A 19,521-nucleotide genomic window follows, 5' to 3' on the forward strand; every position below is an offset into this window, starting at 1 on the left:
TCAAACACTTTCACTCTTCTTTCCACTGATCTTCCCTCTGCCATTCTTCACTCTATTGCTCTTCATTCTACCACCCTTCTTTCTACCACTCTCTACTTCACTGCTCTGTACTCCTTCTCCCTAAGTCTCCTAACTCTACTAATCTGCAGTGACCCTCTTTCTCTACTGCTCTTCTCTGCGATTCCTCACTTTATTGTTTTTCACTATAGCGCATTTCACTCAAAACTCTTTGCAGCACTATCCTTTTCCCTATCGCTGTTGTCTACACCACTCCTCACTCTGCTGCTCTTTTCAATGCCACTCCTTGAAACACTGCTTTTCACTCTACTTCTCTTTGCAGCTCTTTTCTCCCCGGTTGCTCATTCTATAATATTTCCCATAATCGTGCTTCACTCTACCACCCTAAACTCTACCGCTGCTTACTCTACTAGTCTTCACTACCACTCTTCTCTTTACCACCATTTACACTACTGCCTCTGTAATTCTGCGCCGTACCATTCAAGCCTACTGTTCTTCTCTCTATTACTCTTCACTCAACAATACTTCATTAATCGGAATTCCCTACCATCCTTTTCTATGCGTCTCTTCTCTCTACCACTCTTCATCTATCGCCCCTCATTTTACTTCTCTTCTATATACACTCATCTTGATACTGCTAATAGCTCTACTGATCTTCACTCTACTCTATTATTTATATTTCTCTTCTCGTTATTGCTCCTTAAACTTCTGTTCTTCCCTCTATGGTTTATTTTCCTACTACTTCTATTTTTCTATCACACCCCTGCTCTTCACTATACCATTTCTGACTCAACTACTCTCCTCTGAACCACTCTTCTCTGCTGCTCCTTCACTCTCCAGTATTTTATCCACAGCTCTTTTCTCCACCTCTAAACACTTAACCATGTTTCACAGTATCACTGTTCTCTACAATTCCTAAGTCTACTGATATTCGTTGCACTACTTTTTAAACTGCCACCTTTTCTTCTACTCCACGCTCTCTTGCTCTTCTCTTTCACATGCTTCACTCTACTGCTCTTCTCTAAACCACTCCTGTCTCTACTGATCTTCTCTAAACCACTCCTGACTCTACTGCTCCTCTCTAAACCACTCCTGACTCTACTGCTCCTCTCTAAACCACTCCTGACTCTACTGCTCCTCTCTGTGCCACTCCTGGCTCTACTGATCTTCTCCAAACCACTCCTGACTCTACTGCTCCTCTCTAAACCACTCCTGGCTCTACTGCTCTTCTCTAAACCACTCCTGTCTCTACTGATCTTCTCTAAACCACTCCTGACTCTACTGCTCCTCTCTAAACCACTCCTGACTCTACTGCTCCTCTCTAAACCACTCCTGTCTCTACTGATCTTCTCTAAACCACTCCTGACTCTACTGCTCCTCTCTAAACCACTCCTGACTCTACTGCTCCTCTCTAAACCACTCCTGACTCTACTGCTCCTCTATGTGCCACTCCTGGCTCTACTGATCTTCTCTGCACCACTCATAACTCTAGCGCTCTTCTTGATATGACCTCCGACTCGACTACTGTCCTCTATACCATTCCTGACTCTACTGTTATCTATTCCACTCATTACTCAACTGCTCTTCTCTATACTAGTCATAACTCTACTGTACGTCTTCATGCCTCTCCTGATTCTACTGCTCTTTTCTGTACAACCTCTGACTCTACATCTATTTTCTTTTCCACTTATAACTCTACAGCTCAACTCAAAGCCTATACTGTTTTTTCTTTGAACCATTATGAATCATATTTTCCTACAACCTGCATTAAAATGTAAAACTATTTCTTTACCGGCTCTAAATACACCTGTTTGTTAGGAGTCCTGTATTTTGCTATTAACCCCTTGGCCACTGCGGTAATTCCGCTGCAACGCTGGGGGGGGGGCGCATGGCGCCGCCATGCTCGTGACGGAACCACTCCGTCACGAGCAACGGGTGCGCTGGGCTTGTGATGTAGTGGTTCCGTCACGAGCACGGAAGGGGTTAAAGGTATAGGCAATAGTTATTTATTTTCTTTTTATTGGCACTGCTTATTATCATGTTATTCCTTTTGCTTTTGTGCCAAATACTTGCAATAATAAATATTAAACCCTCAGACAATCTTCCAAAGTCAGATCTCTATTGGCTTTTCCAATGCTTCTTACATAGAGGTACAAAGATACTTCCTTTCCGGGTACTTGGAATTAGGTCTATGAAAAAACATTCTTTTGACTGGGGGGGCAAGAGGGCACCCCACTCTCTATCATTATGCTTTATGATGTGGTGATGGCCAACGTATAAGACATTGCACATTTAATAGTCTTGAGCAGTTTTAGAAGCAGATGGTTGTTTCCTGTGCAGGTATATCATCATCTATGTAATACAACATGTGAGTTTTGGAAGGAACTCCTTTCAGGATAGGGGTTGGGGTCCATTTGATTCTTTTATGAAATCACACTAGATTCCCTCAGGTTTCCCTTCCTCGTGGATACTTTATACCCAATTTACACACTATCAAATGACAAAAAGATTGGGAACTTTTTTATGTTAATACCTCATGTCAAGTGCAATTTATTTTTTTCAAATTCTGAAATCATGTTGCAGTGCCTTCGTTGGGTCCTCAGTGCCTTCCTCAGTAACATTCTTTCACATTTCACATTAGTTGCTGGATTTACATATTGCAATCTGATCTTCTGATGTAGCTGGGATTTTACGAATATTCCCTTTCATACCCTATGGGGACCCTTGGACTAGTTTCAGGTTGGCCACCACGAGGTTATATCACCTACATGTTCCTATGCGAAGTTTCCTTCTTTCTCTCATTTCCAGATCTGCACCAACACAAGATTTTTTTTTAATTCAGGGGTTTCCAACCTGCCAGGGACAGGAGAAAGATTCCTATGATCTGTATATGCTGATTCAGAACGACAGCCAGGGTCTGCAACAGTCTGCAGATGCCTTATGTCAGAGTGGCTTAATGCAGAGGTATCAGACTTCGGATGTGAGCAATTTTGAATGCTGCAGAACCTTCCTTCACGCCTAGCAGTGTATCTGAGAAGGCAGTGAGTAAGCATGGACCAATAACTACAGAACCAAACCCAGAGACAGCTCTTTCATCCACACCAAGCAGTGCATCCCAGGAGACAGTGAATGAGCATGCAACAATAACCACAGGGTCGCACTCAGAGATAGCGCCTTCCTCCATCTCTAGCAGTGCATCAGAGGAGACAGTGAGTGAACAATGAACAATACCTACAGGGTCACACTCAGAGACAGCCCCTTCCTCCTCACCCAGCAGTGTGTCAGAGGAGACAGTGAATGAGCATGCAACAATAACTGCAGGGTCACACTCAGAGATAGCACCTTCCTCCATCTCTAGCAGTGCATCAGAGGAGACAGTGAACGGACATCCAACAATAACTACGCTGTCAAACTCACAGTCTAAACATGGACTTGATCAGTGTTTGTTCTTGTCTAAGAGGACAGAGGGGACTGAACTTTGTCGAGCTTCTGGTTGCCTAATATTTGATTGTGTCATTAGTTTCACTTGCACAATTTTCACCACTACAAGTTAGTGGGAGCACCATGCATGCAGCACAGCACAGATGTGCTATAGCTGGCAATAACCATGTACAGAAAAAAAACACCAACCATGTTCCTCTACACTCCACTTCCCAGCAGCACACGTTAAAGTAATCCAGCTACAATAGTATCCAGCAGCACGCGCTACCAGCAAAGCAGACCCTGGCAGCCCTCCAGTAAAAAGCACAATCTCGATCACTCAGATTTCAGGGGTTGAAGACCTGATCCCTGTTCACTCACCTGCAGGGTGGTCCTCTCCCTCCACTGGATGCGCCTCGTAGGACCCAAGGAGGGCGACAAGGAGGAAGATTGCACCTGGAGTCTTCATCATGGGGTCTACAGCAATATCTGAATCCCTGCTTCACCTCTGACTGGGATTTATAGAATGACACAGGAAGGAGAGGAGGGACGATGCTGGCAAACACACCAGCCAAGGATGTTTTAAAACTATCCCTTGCACAACCTCTAGCAATATAGACACTCCCAGGGAGTAACCCTGGAGCTTCCTCAATCAATCAATCAATCAACCAATCAGAGTACTTGTAGAGCACGCTACTTACCAGTGAGGGTCTCAAGGCGCTGAGGGGAGGGGGGTGCTGCTACTGCTCGAAGGGATTTTATTGTGAAACTATGCCAGTACTTGCAGAATTAACCTTTAAGGTTACTCGTGAGAAGATCTATGTGTTACTGAAAATAGTCTTTCATCAGAGTCCAGTACTTCTGTGTAGGAGAGCCTTTTGAGACAGTTGAAATAATGAAGGCAGCACAGGAGTACTGCACCAGGGACCTCCAACCTTGCAGCATTGACTTGCCCCTTGAGACCCCTGAAACTGCTTCCAGGACCCCTGGCAAACTCGGTCAAGAAAAGAAGGTTACCCATAGCTTGATGAGGATCACTTACCTTCAACAGCATCCAATGGAACTGGGACTCGAGGTTCTGTGAAAATTATTTCAGCATTAAAATGGTCACTCCTATGAAATAAACACTTTGCCATTTTTAAAAAACAATGTTTGGCTTGTTCCATTCTTGTAATACCATGAAAAGATATCATGTTGATCAAAGTGATAGCGTCTCACAAATACGAACATAAATCAAATTTTCTAAGAAATGTTTGGGGGCTACTGCACAAATTCAAATAGTAAAACGAAACTCATATTTTTAATCTTTATCCGAGGGTAGTTTTACTACTTTTTGGAATTTGCGAACTTCAATTAGAATCTATATTCACAGGAGTTTCAGGCACACATTTCTATACAGATTTCTTGGCCAATCCCTTTTCATGTTTACACTCCATTTCCACTGTAGGCAGCTCTCCTTGGCAGAGAACTCCACAGAGAGGAACTGGACCCCCTTTGAGCAAATGCCCATTTGATGTTTCTTTTTTATCTGCCATGGAAGAATTATTCCCCTTGGACAAATCTCGTCATTTGCACCCCCATCACATTTGGTGACGATGCACACTTCTTCCCACCTTGGAAAGGGATTTACACCAACTCATGGCTGGAGTAAAAACAAATCCTTGTCAGGCTGGAAAGAGGAATGACAGGAGCTTGTGATTACACATAGACCTGCTTGTTTCTGAGAGTTCACACACTCCCAAGACAAAGCAAGCTTGGAATGTCCAGGAACGCCCATGTGCCCATCCCTTGAACATAATTTATGGATTCCGAGAAATCCATACTCACGGTGGAGTTCTCATGTTCCTTAAACACATTTAAGTCTGCTAGACTTCCCTTTGTGAATTTCTGGCAAGCATAGGAGAGGTGCTTTTGTTCACCAGTTCTAATTAAAGTTTTATTTGTGTGAATAGGTCCCATCATCCTCAATTAATACAGGTGGACATATCTACTATTGTTTTTTTTAAATCTCTCTTTTTTCCTCTCCATATGATTTATCAATACATTTCCTGTTGAGATATACTCTTCAGGAATCACTTATCATGAATAGTTTTTAATAAATAATTTTTATTAATTATACTGCAGGACCGAAACTGTACACCACATTCAGTACACAAGAGTATTTGTCACTGAAAATCACAAATAACAAATCATGCGTTTCATATGTTACAGCGATACATACACCACTCGCGTTTTTAAGTATCACCCTCCATTCATGTTTAGATATCCATGACTTAGGGTTCCACAGGGTCAACTTTATCCCCCTATGCACTCCAACCTGTCCACATTTATAGTAGTTAAGAAGGCGCTCTCCTGCACGGTACATTTGTGTCTCTAGCTGCACGCACTAATCTAAGCCTTTGCGCTATTTCAGCAATATCTGGAGGTTTATGTCATTGCTCATCCAATCAGTTTCTATCTTGGCAACCAGGAGCCCACCCACGACCCTGCCATTCATACCTGTTAGAGTCAGGATGAATGGTATGTGGAAGATACCCAATGTGGGGCCACTAAGCAGCACCCAACACTGCACTATGAGTGGAAAGGATCCATAACTCCTCCTCCATCAGTGACCAAAAACAACAGGATAAGCCAACCATCCTACAAAACCCAGTAGAAGTATCACAAACATACCAACATCATGTGTCATACTCCTCTTGCAGTTACTCTCACAACCAGCTACATCTATCATCATCTCACAGCCTCACCCAGTAGCCCCTGAACCAAACATTGATGATATCACAATTACAAAAATAAGTGTGATATCCATGTTTTTTGGACAACAATGCAATGTCGACAATTCAGATATGTCAAGTTATATTTACAAGCAATCAAATTAATCCAAAAGACTCAAAAAGCAGAAAAAATGAAACATATATCTGACTCAGAATTAAAATGTTGATATTTCAATAGTTTGCTTACAGGTTTGCCAAAGAAACAAAGTAAAATATATTAAATATTTTTTACTGAGCTCACTGTGCTTTTCAATCTTAATAAAATATCAACGGTATACACAGTATTGTAAGGGATAAAGTAACCGCTACCCTACATTATAAGGATATTGCATGTCAACTGCAGTTTCGTGACCTTAAAAAAGACACTCAGCTGCAGCTTCATACCTCTATATGTCATGGAACTCCTCTAGGACTTGCTATTTCCTTTTAATGTATAGTAGAGGGACCCTTATCACACATATAACGAGGGCTCTTCATCCATTGGTCTTTTCAGCTGCCACTCGTATTTTGCTTCCACTTATTAAAACAGATATCATAGGGCAAAAGGAAAACCCTCCTTGGCAACGTCTTTCTTGCTCTGTGAGTAATGCCATTGTGTCTGACCACATGTGCACTTCTGATTCAAAAGTGTTCGATACATTTTGTAAGTTTAAAATTCATCTTTAAGTTGGCTATTCAAAGCCTATAATGGGATTTCTTTGCACCAATATCAATCATATTTTCCTATCACCTGCATTAAAATGACAAACTACTTCTATACCTGCTCTAAGTACCAGGGCCGCTCCTCAACTATGGAGGAGGAGCATAACCCCCCGCCAGTCTCAAAACTAACAAGCATTGGCATAGCCAGTAGGTCTCGCCTTTGGGACCTTATAAGTGGTTAGCCATCCAACAGTTGATGTTGTTGCACCAAGGATATTGTGCTGCGTAACTAAATACTTATAAGGTCCCAAAAGCGAGACCTATTGACTATGCCAATGCTTGTTTATTCTGGTACATGTAGTCCCAAATGTATGCTGGGATAGTGGACACAGAAGACTGTGTGCACAATAAGGCCCTTAAACACATCTGAACTGCATGAGTTACTCAAACCTGAAATAGAAGAAACTTCTGAGAGAAATATCTTCTTTACTTCTTTTGTCATGAAAATTACATATGAAAAAGACATTACTTGTCACGATCTGTAGAACGATTTACTCAAATGCACAAATCAAAGAAGTTCACGGCAGCTTCACAGTGTGGTAACCGCTGTGCTCCGTGATGACACAGGGACATCATGGGGTCATCCTGCGCGTGGCCGACACAGCAAGGCTCCTGCAGCAAATTACATCTCTATGATCTATCCAGGTGCAACAACGGTTTATTGTGACGCATATGCACAGCTGATTGCTGCAATGCTGGAGTGAGTCAGAGTCCGACTCACGCTCACCTTTAGGTGCGACTCAGAAAAAGAAGTGAAATTGCGCACCTGTGATGGTGGTTATTTGAAGAGTTGATTAACAATTCAAAATTTGCAAACATTCGTGACAAGAATTTTCAATTCTATTAAGGACTAGGAGGCTCCGATTATGCTTTCTCATTTCTTTAATGAAATGCTCAGCAGCCAATAAAAAACAAAACTACATTTCCCATGAACACCAGGGAATGACCATAGAGATGATGCTATAAAAGGTCCAAACATTAGTCTTTCTTCCTCTTTCTTTGTGGAAACAGGTCAACATCGAAAAACAATCCTAAGTAAAGCAGCAACAACAGTTCCAAGCACGCTGCCGAAATCCAAAGGAACTTGTAACAGAGGAAGGAGGAATCTCGGGTCCGAGAAGCAGGAAACTCCGGAGGCTCCCGAAGAAGATCCACAAGATCATTTCTGGTCTGAACCTGAAAAAGATACAGAGCCGTAACATCCAAATAATGGAGAAAATCAAATCAAGCGGTGGGAAAAAACAAAGAGGCATAAAACTGCAATGGTATGCAAATATTACACAGTACAGCAATGTAACAGATTCATAACAATGGGTGGGATAATCCTCGCCTCCTAGTCCTTAATAGAATTGAAAATTCTTGTCACGAATGTTTGCAAATTTTGAATTCTATGTCAGGACAGGAGGCTCCGATTATGCTTGTTCAAAGCTGGTCCACCACAACAGAAGCAACACTAACAATAGGTTTATAATAAAACTTTTTGAAAACAGAGTCTGTAGACCAATCTGCAGCTTTCATAATATCAAATAGAGTGACACCCATGGAAAAAGCCTTAGAGGCCATTGCCCCTCTCGCAGAATGTGCCCCGAACACAGAAACATCAATGCCTGCCTCAGACATAAGCCAGCACACCCAGCGAGCCAGAGTGGCTGGCGTAACGGGGCGAAAAGGCTTCTGCAAGGCAATCAACAATTGACCCTGCATGTCCGTACGCAAAGAAGCGGTACTCACCTCATAATCCTTCAAACACTGGACAACACAAAGATTGGGATGATCAGGAAAAGAAGGATACGTAATGGAGGAAGTATTAGACTTAGTCCTCCTAGAGAGAGTGAACGTAACACCCTCGGGGGTGAAACTGCGACCCGCAAGGTCTAAGGCGCGGATATCAGAAACGCGCTTGCAAGACACTAGACACAGTAACATGGCCAATTTCGCAGACAATTGTTTACGAGACAGAAAAAAGATTCGTAAGCCAGGCTTCCAAAAACCTCAGGACAACAGAAACATCCCATAAAGAAACATATTTAGAAGTAGGAGGTTTTGCAAGACAGATCCCTTTAAGCAGTTTTGAAAGTAAATGATGTTCACCAACAGGCTTACCATCAATATGGACGTGTCCAGCAGAAATAGCAGAACGAAAACTACTCACAGTTTGATAGGCTAGACCTGAAGTGGCCAAAGAGGTCAAGAAATTAATAATCATACTGACATCCACTGAAACGGGATCAACCTCCCGTTGAACACACCAATCACACCAACGTTTCCAGGCTCCTCGATATCGTTTGTGAGTATTGGGAGACCAGGCGTTATTAATGAAGTTGGCAGCGTCGCCAGAAATGCCCGGGATCGACCAGCGATCCCCGAGATTCGCCATGCCAGCAACCGGAGAGAGACGGCCAAAATGAGGGGATGCGGTTCCCCGAGAGGATCCCGCAACAGATTCCACTTCAGGGGAAGAAGGAGTGGAGGCGCGCAACACATCTCCAGGAGAACTGGGAACCACGCCTCAGCCCTCCACAGAGGAGCAATCAGAATCAACTCCGACCGAAACCGTTTGGTGTAAGCCAACACCCTGGGAAGCATCAGGAATGGGGGAAACGCATAACAGAGCGTCGATGGCCACTGTTGCAGGAAAGCATCCGTGGCCAGAGCCAGGGGATCCGGTCTCCAACTGAAAAACTGGGGAAGTTGCGCGTTGAGGCGAGAGGCAAACAGATCCCAGTGACATTGGCCCCATAGCCGAAGAATGGCTCGGAAGACTCGAGGATGAAGCCTCCAGTCGCTGAAATCCCGAAGATGTCTGGAATGCCAATCCGCAATCTGATTGTTGCGACCCGGAAGATACTCTGCAATAACCGTGATCTTCCGTTGGAGGCAAAAATGCCAAAAATCCTTGGCTATCTCCGCCAACACCTTGGACCGAGTCCCGCCCAGCTTGCTGACATAGCGGACCGTGGACACATTGTCCATCCGAAGAAGAATGCAACAATTCGTCTGAAGGGGAGAGAAACACTTTATCGCAAAGGAACCCGCAAGGAGTTCCAGACAATTTATATGGAGAGACAATTCCTGGGGTGACCAACGTCCCCCCATCGAGACAGGACTGCAACGGGCTCCCCAACCCCATCGACTGGCGTCGGATTCGATCACCAGTTCCGGAGATGAACCGAACAGGGCTCGACCGTTCCAGGCCTCCATGTGGTCTAGCCACCATTGCATCTCCCCCCGCACCTCCTCCGAAAGAGGAATCTGATCTGAATAGCGGAGACCTTTGCGGAGATGCTGAATCTTTAGGCGCTGCATCGCTCTGTAATGCAGAGGACCCGGAAAAATCGCCTGAATGGAGGACGCAAGAAGGCCCACCACACGAGCCAATGACTTCAACGACACAGTCTGTTTGGAATAACAGACGTCAATTCCCTCTAGATGTAGCAAAGTTTCTGATTTGGCAAGAGAAGTTGGCAAGTCATAGAGTCTATCCGAAAGCCCAGAAAATCTATGGATTGAGAGGGGGTCAAAACCGACTTCGGAACATTGACTAGAAAACCTAGCGACTGTAAGAGCTCGATGGACCACTCCAGATGCTGCAGAAGCCTGGGAGGGCAATCCGCCATAAGGAGAATGTCGTCCAGATATATGATCAGTCTGACTCCCCGTGAACGTAGATGTTCCACAACTGGCCTGAGTAATTTCGTGAAGCACCATGGTGCTGATGAAAGGCCGAATGGGAGAACCTGGTACTCGTACCACTGCCCCAGCCATTGAAACTGGAGGAATCAACGATGAGGCTTGTAAATCGGGATTGAAAGGTACGCATCCTTCAAGTCCAGACGGACCATCCAGTCCCCTTCCCGAAGGAGATCCCGTAAGAGATGGATGCCCTCCATCTTGAAGTGTCTGTACACTACCCCGCTGTTGAAGTCTTTCAGGTTGAGAACCAGGCGAGACCCGCCTCCCTTCTTCTCGACCAGAAAGACTGAACTGACAAATCCCTTCGGATGGCGTTCGGTTGGAACAATCGCTCCCTTTTTGAGGAGAGCCTCGATTTCCTCTGAGAGACAAAACTGATCGGGACGGGAAAAAAGAATAGGACGGGGAAGACGGGTCTGATGTACTGGGTGATAGAATTCTATTTTGAAACTTTGTACGGTTTCTAGCACCCAGGCATCTGTGGAGATCAAGCGCCAATTGTTTAGGAAAAACTGCACTCTCCCCCCCAGCATTACATCGCATGCTTGAATTAGGCTCACCTGTATTGCCGGCATCTTGGTAATGGCCCTGTTGTCCGCCAGAACGGCCCTTTCCGTATTGGCCTTTTCCTTTCCGTGACGGGTAGAAATTGGCACGAGTGGAGTATCCAGACTCATAATGGCCCCCTCGCTGTTGTGAGGCTCCTCTCTGGGACTACTGCTGCGACCCACGGCCGAACGATCGTCCCCGTTGTCGTCCGGCCTTGGTAAAAACCGGACGCATGGCCCGGCGTAAGGAGGCTTGGGCTTTATCAATGCCGCTGAAGGCGGACACAAACTTCGTGAGTTCCTTCAGGAACGGCTGACCAAACAAAAGGCCCTGTGCCTCAGGACCCGCCTCCGAAGTCGCCAACTCCGCCAACTTCGGGTCCAATTTGAGAAGAATGGACCTACGCCGTTCCGCAGAAACTGCGCAGTTAACATTTCCCAGCTGGCAGACTGCCCTCTGCGCCCATTCTATGAGTTCATCCGGGTCCACGAGAGCCGAAACTTCCTTCGCCTTGAAACCTAAATCCAGAATCTTGGATAGGGGACCAAGTAAGTCAAGCAATTTATCCTGGATGGACCGCCAGGAACGGTCCAGACCCTTCTTCGGATCCTTCGCATATTTCTTGAGGTAAGTGACCATCATCGGATCCACCTCAGGGGTCTCGGCCAGGTGGTCCGCAAGGTCAGGTCGAGGGTATTCGGAACGGAGCCTGGCCCGAACCGACGCATCAAAAGGCTGACAAACATGAGCCTCCAAATAAGCGGCTACTGCAGGAGCATGCAACCATGACGAGGAGTTTGGGTGAACAATGTCCTCAGGCTCAAAATTCAAAACGATGGGACGCTCAGGCGCGTCGACAAAATGCTCCTTGCGGAGTCGCTTCTTGGGAGGAGAGTCCGTACCAGAAGAGGCCTGAGCATGGTCGGAGTCCTCAAGACGAGAAATGGAAGATTTGGACGCTTCCGCATTCAAAGTCTTCACCAGTCTCTGAAAGTCCGTCTTGTGAGGATTTTGGGGAGACTTCGCGGTCTTTTGTGAAGGAGGCAACCAACCGTGTTGCACTGCATACTGGTTGAGGTGGCGCTTCAGGGGATTGATAGCCCTAACCAGAGCTTTGTTGACTGACAACTGCACACCCTTATCCAACTCCTCCACCAGATCATATTCAAGAGTGTCCTCCTCTTCTTCATGATAGAAGCAGTCATCGTCATCCTCATAATATTCCGCCATTGCACAGGTGTGCAGATATTCAGAGCCCACTAGATGACTGGAACAATATGGAGTTTCGAAGATACAAGTAAGGGGGGGAGTGAACACACCAGGCAGGCTAACTTGAGGTAAACTCAAGGAAAACAAATACACGTGGAGGGAGACAAGCCTGCCACAAAATATCACTCTAGGCAGAGCCTATGCACAAGTAACAACCAAAACACTTTCCTGTGCTCTGGCGTCGAACGGGGTCGAAAGTTCAGAGCTGTGGGCGTGAGCGCTGTCAAAGCGGTCCTTCACTCAACCAGCGTGAGGAAAAAGAGCCTCAAACCAGAAATAATGCAGTGCGCATGCGCGACACTGCCGCTACTGAACACCGGCTCGAGAGCGCTCGCGCTCCTCGTGTGAGCTGGCGACCCCTGCTCCCGCTCCACAAACAGCAACTGGGCACAAACGGCCAGGTGCAGGGAGGTGAACCCACGCTCCCAAGAAACACGCCGTTAACGGACGAAACAAACACCGGTACACACCGCAGGAGGAACCGGACAGAACCGTACACAAGCAACGCGCACTAAAAGCAAAGCTGCGCAAGACAAAGCAAGTGTAGGAATAACAGCATTAAGCAATAGCAATAACAGCAATTGAAGCAGAATAAAGTTAAAGAGACTTAACTGGCTGCGGAGCAGCAAAGAACGAGGAAGAAAGACTAATGTTTGGACCTTTTATAGCATCATCTCTATGGTCATTCCCTGGTGTTCATGGGAAATGTAGTTTTGTTTTTTATTGGCTGCTGAGCATTTCATTAAAGAAATGAGAAAGCATAATCGGAGCCTCCTGTCCTGACATAGAATTGACGGGGAGGGTGTAAGGGGAGCAAGGTGATGAACTGAAGGAAGGAGGGTCTCGCGATGCTCCAAATGAATTTAATGCCAACGTGGGAACTTCAAAGTTCTAAAGGCCAAGGTAATATTCACTAAACAGAAAAGTCATTGGGCAGGGTGGCTCCCACGGTCCTAAGACCGAGCCTGTTATGTTGACACATTGTTAGATCAAGAAGAGTTTTATGATTTAAAAGATTTTATTTTAAATACACTAGCACGAGTATATTTCAGTTATTTAAGAGAAACGCACAGTTGAATATGGTAAAAAAACAAGCATTGGCCGCGCGGCCATCAGTGCAGCGAAAATGAAAGTAATTGCGGCTGTAAGGGTGCCCGCACAATGGCGTCTGTACTCTTAAGCGTGTGCGGGTGCGTCACCACTCGCTTGTGGCCAGAGAAAGCCCTTCTATAAGCTAGTTACTAATGGGCAGATTTATGTCAGACTTGCGGCACATTTGCCCCGCAGTTGCGTCACTTCTGTGACGCAGCGGCGGCGTAAACCCTGCACCACGTTGCGACATACTTACATCGAGACGCATCTATGGAGATGCGTCACGGTGTAAGGCCCTGCGCCACATGAAACCTGCGTCAGGTTTCATGTGGGCGTTTACACGCAGGGTGGGGCGTTCCGTCGCAGAAACGCCCCTGAAAACTGACTCAGTGAAATCTATAAGATTTCACTGAGTCACTTTCCCAATGGTGATGCGTCAAAACCCTGTGCCTGCTTGAAGCAGGCGTAAGGCTTGACACACCACGTTAGAGATAGGGCAAGTTGGAATAGTGCTGGAGTTGCGTGACGCACGCAACACAACTTTAGCACTGCGCCAACTTCACGCCCTAGATGGGACACGCATCTGTTTATTCCTGCGCTATGGTGCGCCGCATTGTATATGCGGCACATCATGGGTGGCGCAAGGATAAACTTGCGTGCCGTATCTTTCCTGGCGCATCTCTGCCGATTTTCAGAGATGCGTCAGGCAACATAAATCTGCCCCTAAATGTCTCGGGGGCAGCGCATGCGCGCTGGATCAGCGGGACCTAAAAACATAAAAGGATAATAAAACATTTGTATTATTGTTTATTTCTCTACCATTGAATGAGGCTTGTAGGTGGGGCCATCACGGTGCAAGGCAGGAGGGAGAGTGGTGAGCATTGTGATTTAGTGTGCAAGACGCTTTGGCCAGCTATCTTTGCCTGGCCAAAGCGTCATGTGCAGTGAAGCTCTCTCCAAACCCAGCTGCGTTGCTGGGTTGGAGACAGCAGTCACAGGCTCCCAGTCTCCCTGGGGGTACAAACTGGGTGTGCTCTGGCCAATCCTGATGCTACTCTCATGCATGACATTAGCATTTGGATTGGCCGAAGGAGAGGCTGGGAGGCTCTTCCTGCATTGAGGAAGAAACAGAAAGGTGGTGTTTCGGCGAGTGCGATGTAGCAGGTAAGTAGTTTTTATATTTTCTTTGTGTTTTACTGTTTTCTTTGTTGTTGCCCTCCCCTTCCACCCAGCCCAGCCCAGCCTTTTGTTTGTGTGGCACATGCTTGCAATATTATATAATGAACCATCAGACAAGCAGTCAAAATCGAACCACTATTGGCTTTCCCAATGATTGTTACACAGATGCTCTTTTTCTGGGTACTGGGATGTAGGCACATGAAGAAACATTTTTTTTAACTGGGGGGACAAGCAGGTGCTTCCACCTTTAATATTACGTTTTATAATGGTGATGGAAATCTTATCAGGACATTGCACATTTGATTTTCTTGAACAATTTACGAAGCTTCTGTTTGTTTCCGGTCCATGTATATCATCACGTATGTTACATGATTGCAGCAGATTCACTCACATCAGGCTGCGTCTGTTCATGGACACTTCATACCCAATTTACATGCTATCAGATGCCAAACACTGTGGGAACTTTTCATTTTGGATGCTTCATGTAAAGTGTCATTTGTTTTCTTCAATTTTTGAAACTATGTTACAATGTATCAGCTGTATCCTCAATGCCTTCCTCAGTAGGACTATTTCATTGGTCACATTAGGGGCTGGACCTCATTAGTGCAATCTGATCTTATTCAGCGGCATTTTTGCAGATATTCTCTTTTGTTCTCCTTGAGGACCCTTAGACAAGTTTATTCTTGGCTACCACAAGATTGAAATCGCCTACATTCTTCTACTAGAAGTTTGTTACATTGAATGGGATGAACACTACATTTATTTCTATTTCCTGACCCCACTCTTTGCAGAAAATGGCGCTGTTACTATAAATGATGGGGCATTTTTACCCTGCCAAGGCAGGAGAAACACTTTCAAATTTTCCTCTGTATATGCTGCCTCAGAACAGCAGACATGGTCTTTGGTACTGTGCTAATGCCTTATGCCAGATTGTTTTCCTTCAGCGGTATCCAACATGAGCAAATCTGAACGCTGCAGTTCTTTCCCCCACACATAACAGTGTGTCAGAGGAGACAGTGAATGGACATGGGCCAATAACTACAGTGTCACGCTCAGAGATAGCACTTTCCTCCACACCTAGAAGTGCATCGGAGGAGACCGTGAATGGGCAATGAACAATGGGCCCGATTTACAGAATAAATTTAAGACTCAATCCTAAACTTACTACTTTTGGTATTCACAGAAGTTAGGATTTTGTCTTAAGTTTGTCTTAAGACAAACTTAAGACAGACTTAAGACAGACTTAAGACAAAATCCTAACTTCTGTGAATACAAAAAGTAGTAAGTTCATTCTGTGAATACCAAAAGTAGTAAGTTCATTCTGTGAATGCCAAAAGTAGTAAGTTCATTCTGTGAATACCAAAAGTAGTAAGTTCATTCTGTGAATGCCAAAAGTAGTAAGTGCATTCTGTGAATATCAAAATAGTAGTAAGTGCATTCTGTGAATATCAAAATAGTAGTAAGTTTAGGATTGAGTCTTAAGTTCATTCTGTGAATCGGGCCCAATTACTACAGGGTCACACACACACAGATAGCACCTTCTTACACACCTAGCAGTGAGTCACAAGAGTCAGTGAAAGGGTGTGGGCCAATAACTACAGTCACACTCAGAAATAGCACCTTTCTCCACACCTTGCAGTGCATCAGAGGAGACAGTGACTGGGCATGTAGCAATAACTACAGGGTCACACTCAGAGACTACACATTGGCTTGTTCAGTGGTTGTGCATGTCTAATAGTACAGAGGGGAATTAAGTGCCCAACATCTGCTGCCTAATATTTTGATGGTACACATTATTTAACTTGCACACTTTTTATGAGTACATGTTAGACGGAGGACTGTGCTTCCATGCAGCACAGCACATGCATTCACAGCTGGAGGTTACTCTACTCGCACCAAGCAGAACACTTAGGATTAATTCAGTTATTATAGTATCCATCAGCATGCACCACCATTAAATACCACAATGGCATAATGCAGACCTTTTCAGCCCTTCAGAAAAAGAGACAATCTCTATCACTCAGATGACTTGTGCAGTCCAAGGCAGAAGGCCTAATCCTGTCACTCCACTGCAGGGTGGTCCTCTCCCTCCACTGGATGCGCCTCGTAGGACCCAAGGATGAAGGCAAGGGGCAAGATTGCACCTGGAGCCTTCATCATGGGGTCTACAGCAATATATGTATCTCTGCTTCATCTGTGACTGGGATATATAGAATGACAGAGGAAGGGCAGGAGGGAAGAATGATGTTGACAAACAAAGATGGGACACCAGCCAATTCTTGATCAACCTGCGGCATTATAGACACTCCCAGGCAAACCATTTTTCTTAATTATTTCCTTCTGTCATCAGAGACAGAATCACTATGTGACTACTGTATATAACCTTGAAACTTCCTGAAAGGATTTGATTGTGAAATAAATGCCAGTAATTGCACAACTAACATTTAAGGTTACTGATGATAAGATCTAAGTGCTGTTACTAGAAAGAATCTTTCATCAGAGCCCATTACTTCTCTGCAGCAGAACATATTGGGGCAGTCACAGCTGTTGAAATAAAGATCAAGGAGACAAACACAGGAGTACTGCACAAGAGACCTCCAACCAGTCAGGACTGAGCCCTTGTGACCCCTGAAACTGCTTTTAGGACCTCTGGCAAAATCGGTCAAGAAAAGAAGGTAACCAATACCTTGATGAGCATGGTTTACTTTCAACAGCACCCAATGGAGCTGAGAGTTTCCTTTGAAATAAACACTGGCCCATTTTTAAAGAAAACAAACATTTTACCATGTTTCATTATTGCATTAACATGAAAAGATATCAGTTTGATCAAAGTCTTCACCTTATTGCATAGCACAAGTGATAGTGTTTCACAAAAATGAACATAAATCAAAAAGAATCAGCAAAAAAATAATAAATCAAGCCAGCACCATATTTCCTAAGAAATGTTTGGGGCTACTGTAAAATTACACTCAGATTTTTAAATCTACACCGAGTGTAGTTTTACTACTTTTGGGAATTTGCATTCACAGTTGTTCCAGGCACAGATTCCTTTGAATTTTCAAGTTTGCACTCCCTTTCCACTGTACGCACCTCTTAATGCCAGAGAACTCCACAAAGTGGAAACATATTCCCTTTGTGGAAATACTATTTTTTTGTTTCTTTTTTTATCTGCCATGAAAGTATGTTTCCCCTTGGACAAATCTGTTCATTTATTTATTTATTTTATTTATTTTTGAGATTTTTATTGCGCGACAATTACCCGAAGGTGTCTCAGCGCATGTGACTATTCAGAAGGACCAATACCCAGAAGCCTTACTGGTTGAATAACCATGTTTTAAGAAGCTTACGAAAGCTGACAAGATTCGGAGCTGTTTTAATAGTCAGAGGGAGGGCATTCCATAGCTTAGGTGTTGCTACCATGAAACGCCTGTCCCCCCAGGTCACAGTTCTGGTTCGGGGAACTGGGAGCAAGCAAATGTTTGCGGATCTAAGCTGTCTTTTAGGGCTATAAATCTGAAAGGCCTCTATCAGAAACCTGGGGCCCATGTCGTGGATAGCCTTGTAAGCAATACAGAGGGCCTTGAACTTGATGCGATTTTCCACTTTAAGCCAGTGGAGGTGACGAATGGCTGTGGTGATCGGGTGACGTTGGGGAATGCCTAGCAGAATTCTCGCTGCCGCGTTCTGTATGGACTGAAGTTTATTTAGGACTTGTTCCTGAGTGTTAAGAAAAAGGGCGTTCCCATAGTCCATCTTAGAGAATACCAACGTGGTAATAAGGGTTTTTCCTGCAGAGGTCAGAAGATAGGTGTCAGGGGGTCCCCTGCTCGGCCCCGGCTGGGCTAACTGATTGTCCGTCTCCTCAACAGGCGGACTACTACGGGCCCTTTAAGGATAGCCTTTGTGTTCGTGACGAAGGTCTCGCCCCTGGACCACCTGACTTTTTGGACCTATCAGGAGCCACCCCTCGCCATATGGGGGAAGACCCGGAAGACGCCGTGTCTCCGTCGTGGGAGAAGGACGTGAGACGCCAGGAGGACAACGCGACTTGGGAAGCTGAGAACAACGCGGCGACGGAGTCCTTGGAGAGAGCCGACACCGGGAGCAGAGAAGGTGCCAGGACGGAAGCGGAGGATAAACGGACGGCGGCAGCTGTAAAGCCAGGAGGCCAACGTCACCGCGATTCGCCCAGCCACGCGAAGGAGAATGTGTGGCTTTCCCAGGTGCATGCTCGTTTGGGTTCAATACTGCGGTTGAAGAAGGGAGGGACCGGGTAGGAGACAGAGCAAGCACCGGGGCACCTCGTTTCTTAGAACGTTATGCGAGTCACTGTATGTGGTGGTGGTTCTTGCTTTTCCCTCACAACCTCCCTATTTCCAAGAGTCTCTAGAAAGTGTCCAGTACACTAAAAGCCTCGTTCTTTTCTTTTCTTTCCATGCGCTGGAGTATCCCGGACCTCGACCCAAGAAGTGTCCCGAGGACCCTAAGCAGGACCCTGGATTCTTGTTAAAGCGTCTGACCCAAGAATTTCTTTTTGTGGTAATTATTCTGAAGTACGCAATAAAAGAGACTAATAGTCGCCCTCTAGTCTTGGCTCCTTCCCTTCTTGTAACCGAAAGGTGACAAGTGGCGAGCCAGCCAGGAGCTATCCGTCTGACATTACAAGATGGAGACCTTGATAAATCAAATGAGCGAAGGTCAGTCCAAGCTAGAGTGGGCAATGGAACGGTCTAATGAACAAGCAGACAGTGATAGGGCTACATTCACTGCAGCTATTCAACAACAGGCTGATCATCTCACTAAACTTGCAGAAGGACAAATGCAG

General features: G+C 45.3%; 1 protein-coding gene across 3 annotated transcripts in view; it reads right to left on the reverse strand.

Moving 5' to 3' along the window:
• LOC147709678 (uncharacterized) overlaps positions 1–3,952 on the reverse strand; it is a 349,189-nt gene extending 345,237 nt beyond the window's left edge. Inside the window, exon 1 of one of the 3 annotated variants that reach the window (XR_015296720.1) lies at positions 3,820–3,905. Coding sequence is in view for 2 of the 3 variants with exons in the window: in XM_086928191.1 (XP_086784317.1) it covers positions 3,820–3,910 (91 nt within the window). In the remaining variant the exon portion in view is untranslated. Of the gene's footprint in view, positions 1–3,819 lie in introns of all 3 variants that reach the window. The other 2 variants (XM_086928191.1, XM_086928189.1) reach the window with 2 other exon arrangements.
• Between the last annotated feature and the right edge of the window lie 15,569 nt (positions 3,953–19,521).

The sequence above is a fragment of the Lissotriton vulgaris genome, chromosome 6, assembly GCF_964263255.1.
Source record: "Lissotriton vulgaris chromosome 6, aLisVul1.2, whole genome shotgun sequence".
In the NCBI taxonomy this organism is placed as follows: Eukaryota; Metazoa; Chordata; class Amphibia; order Caudata; family Salamandridae; genus Lissotriton; species Lissotriton vulgaris.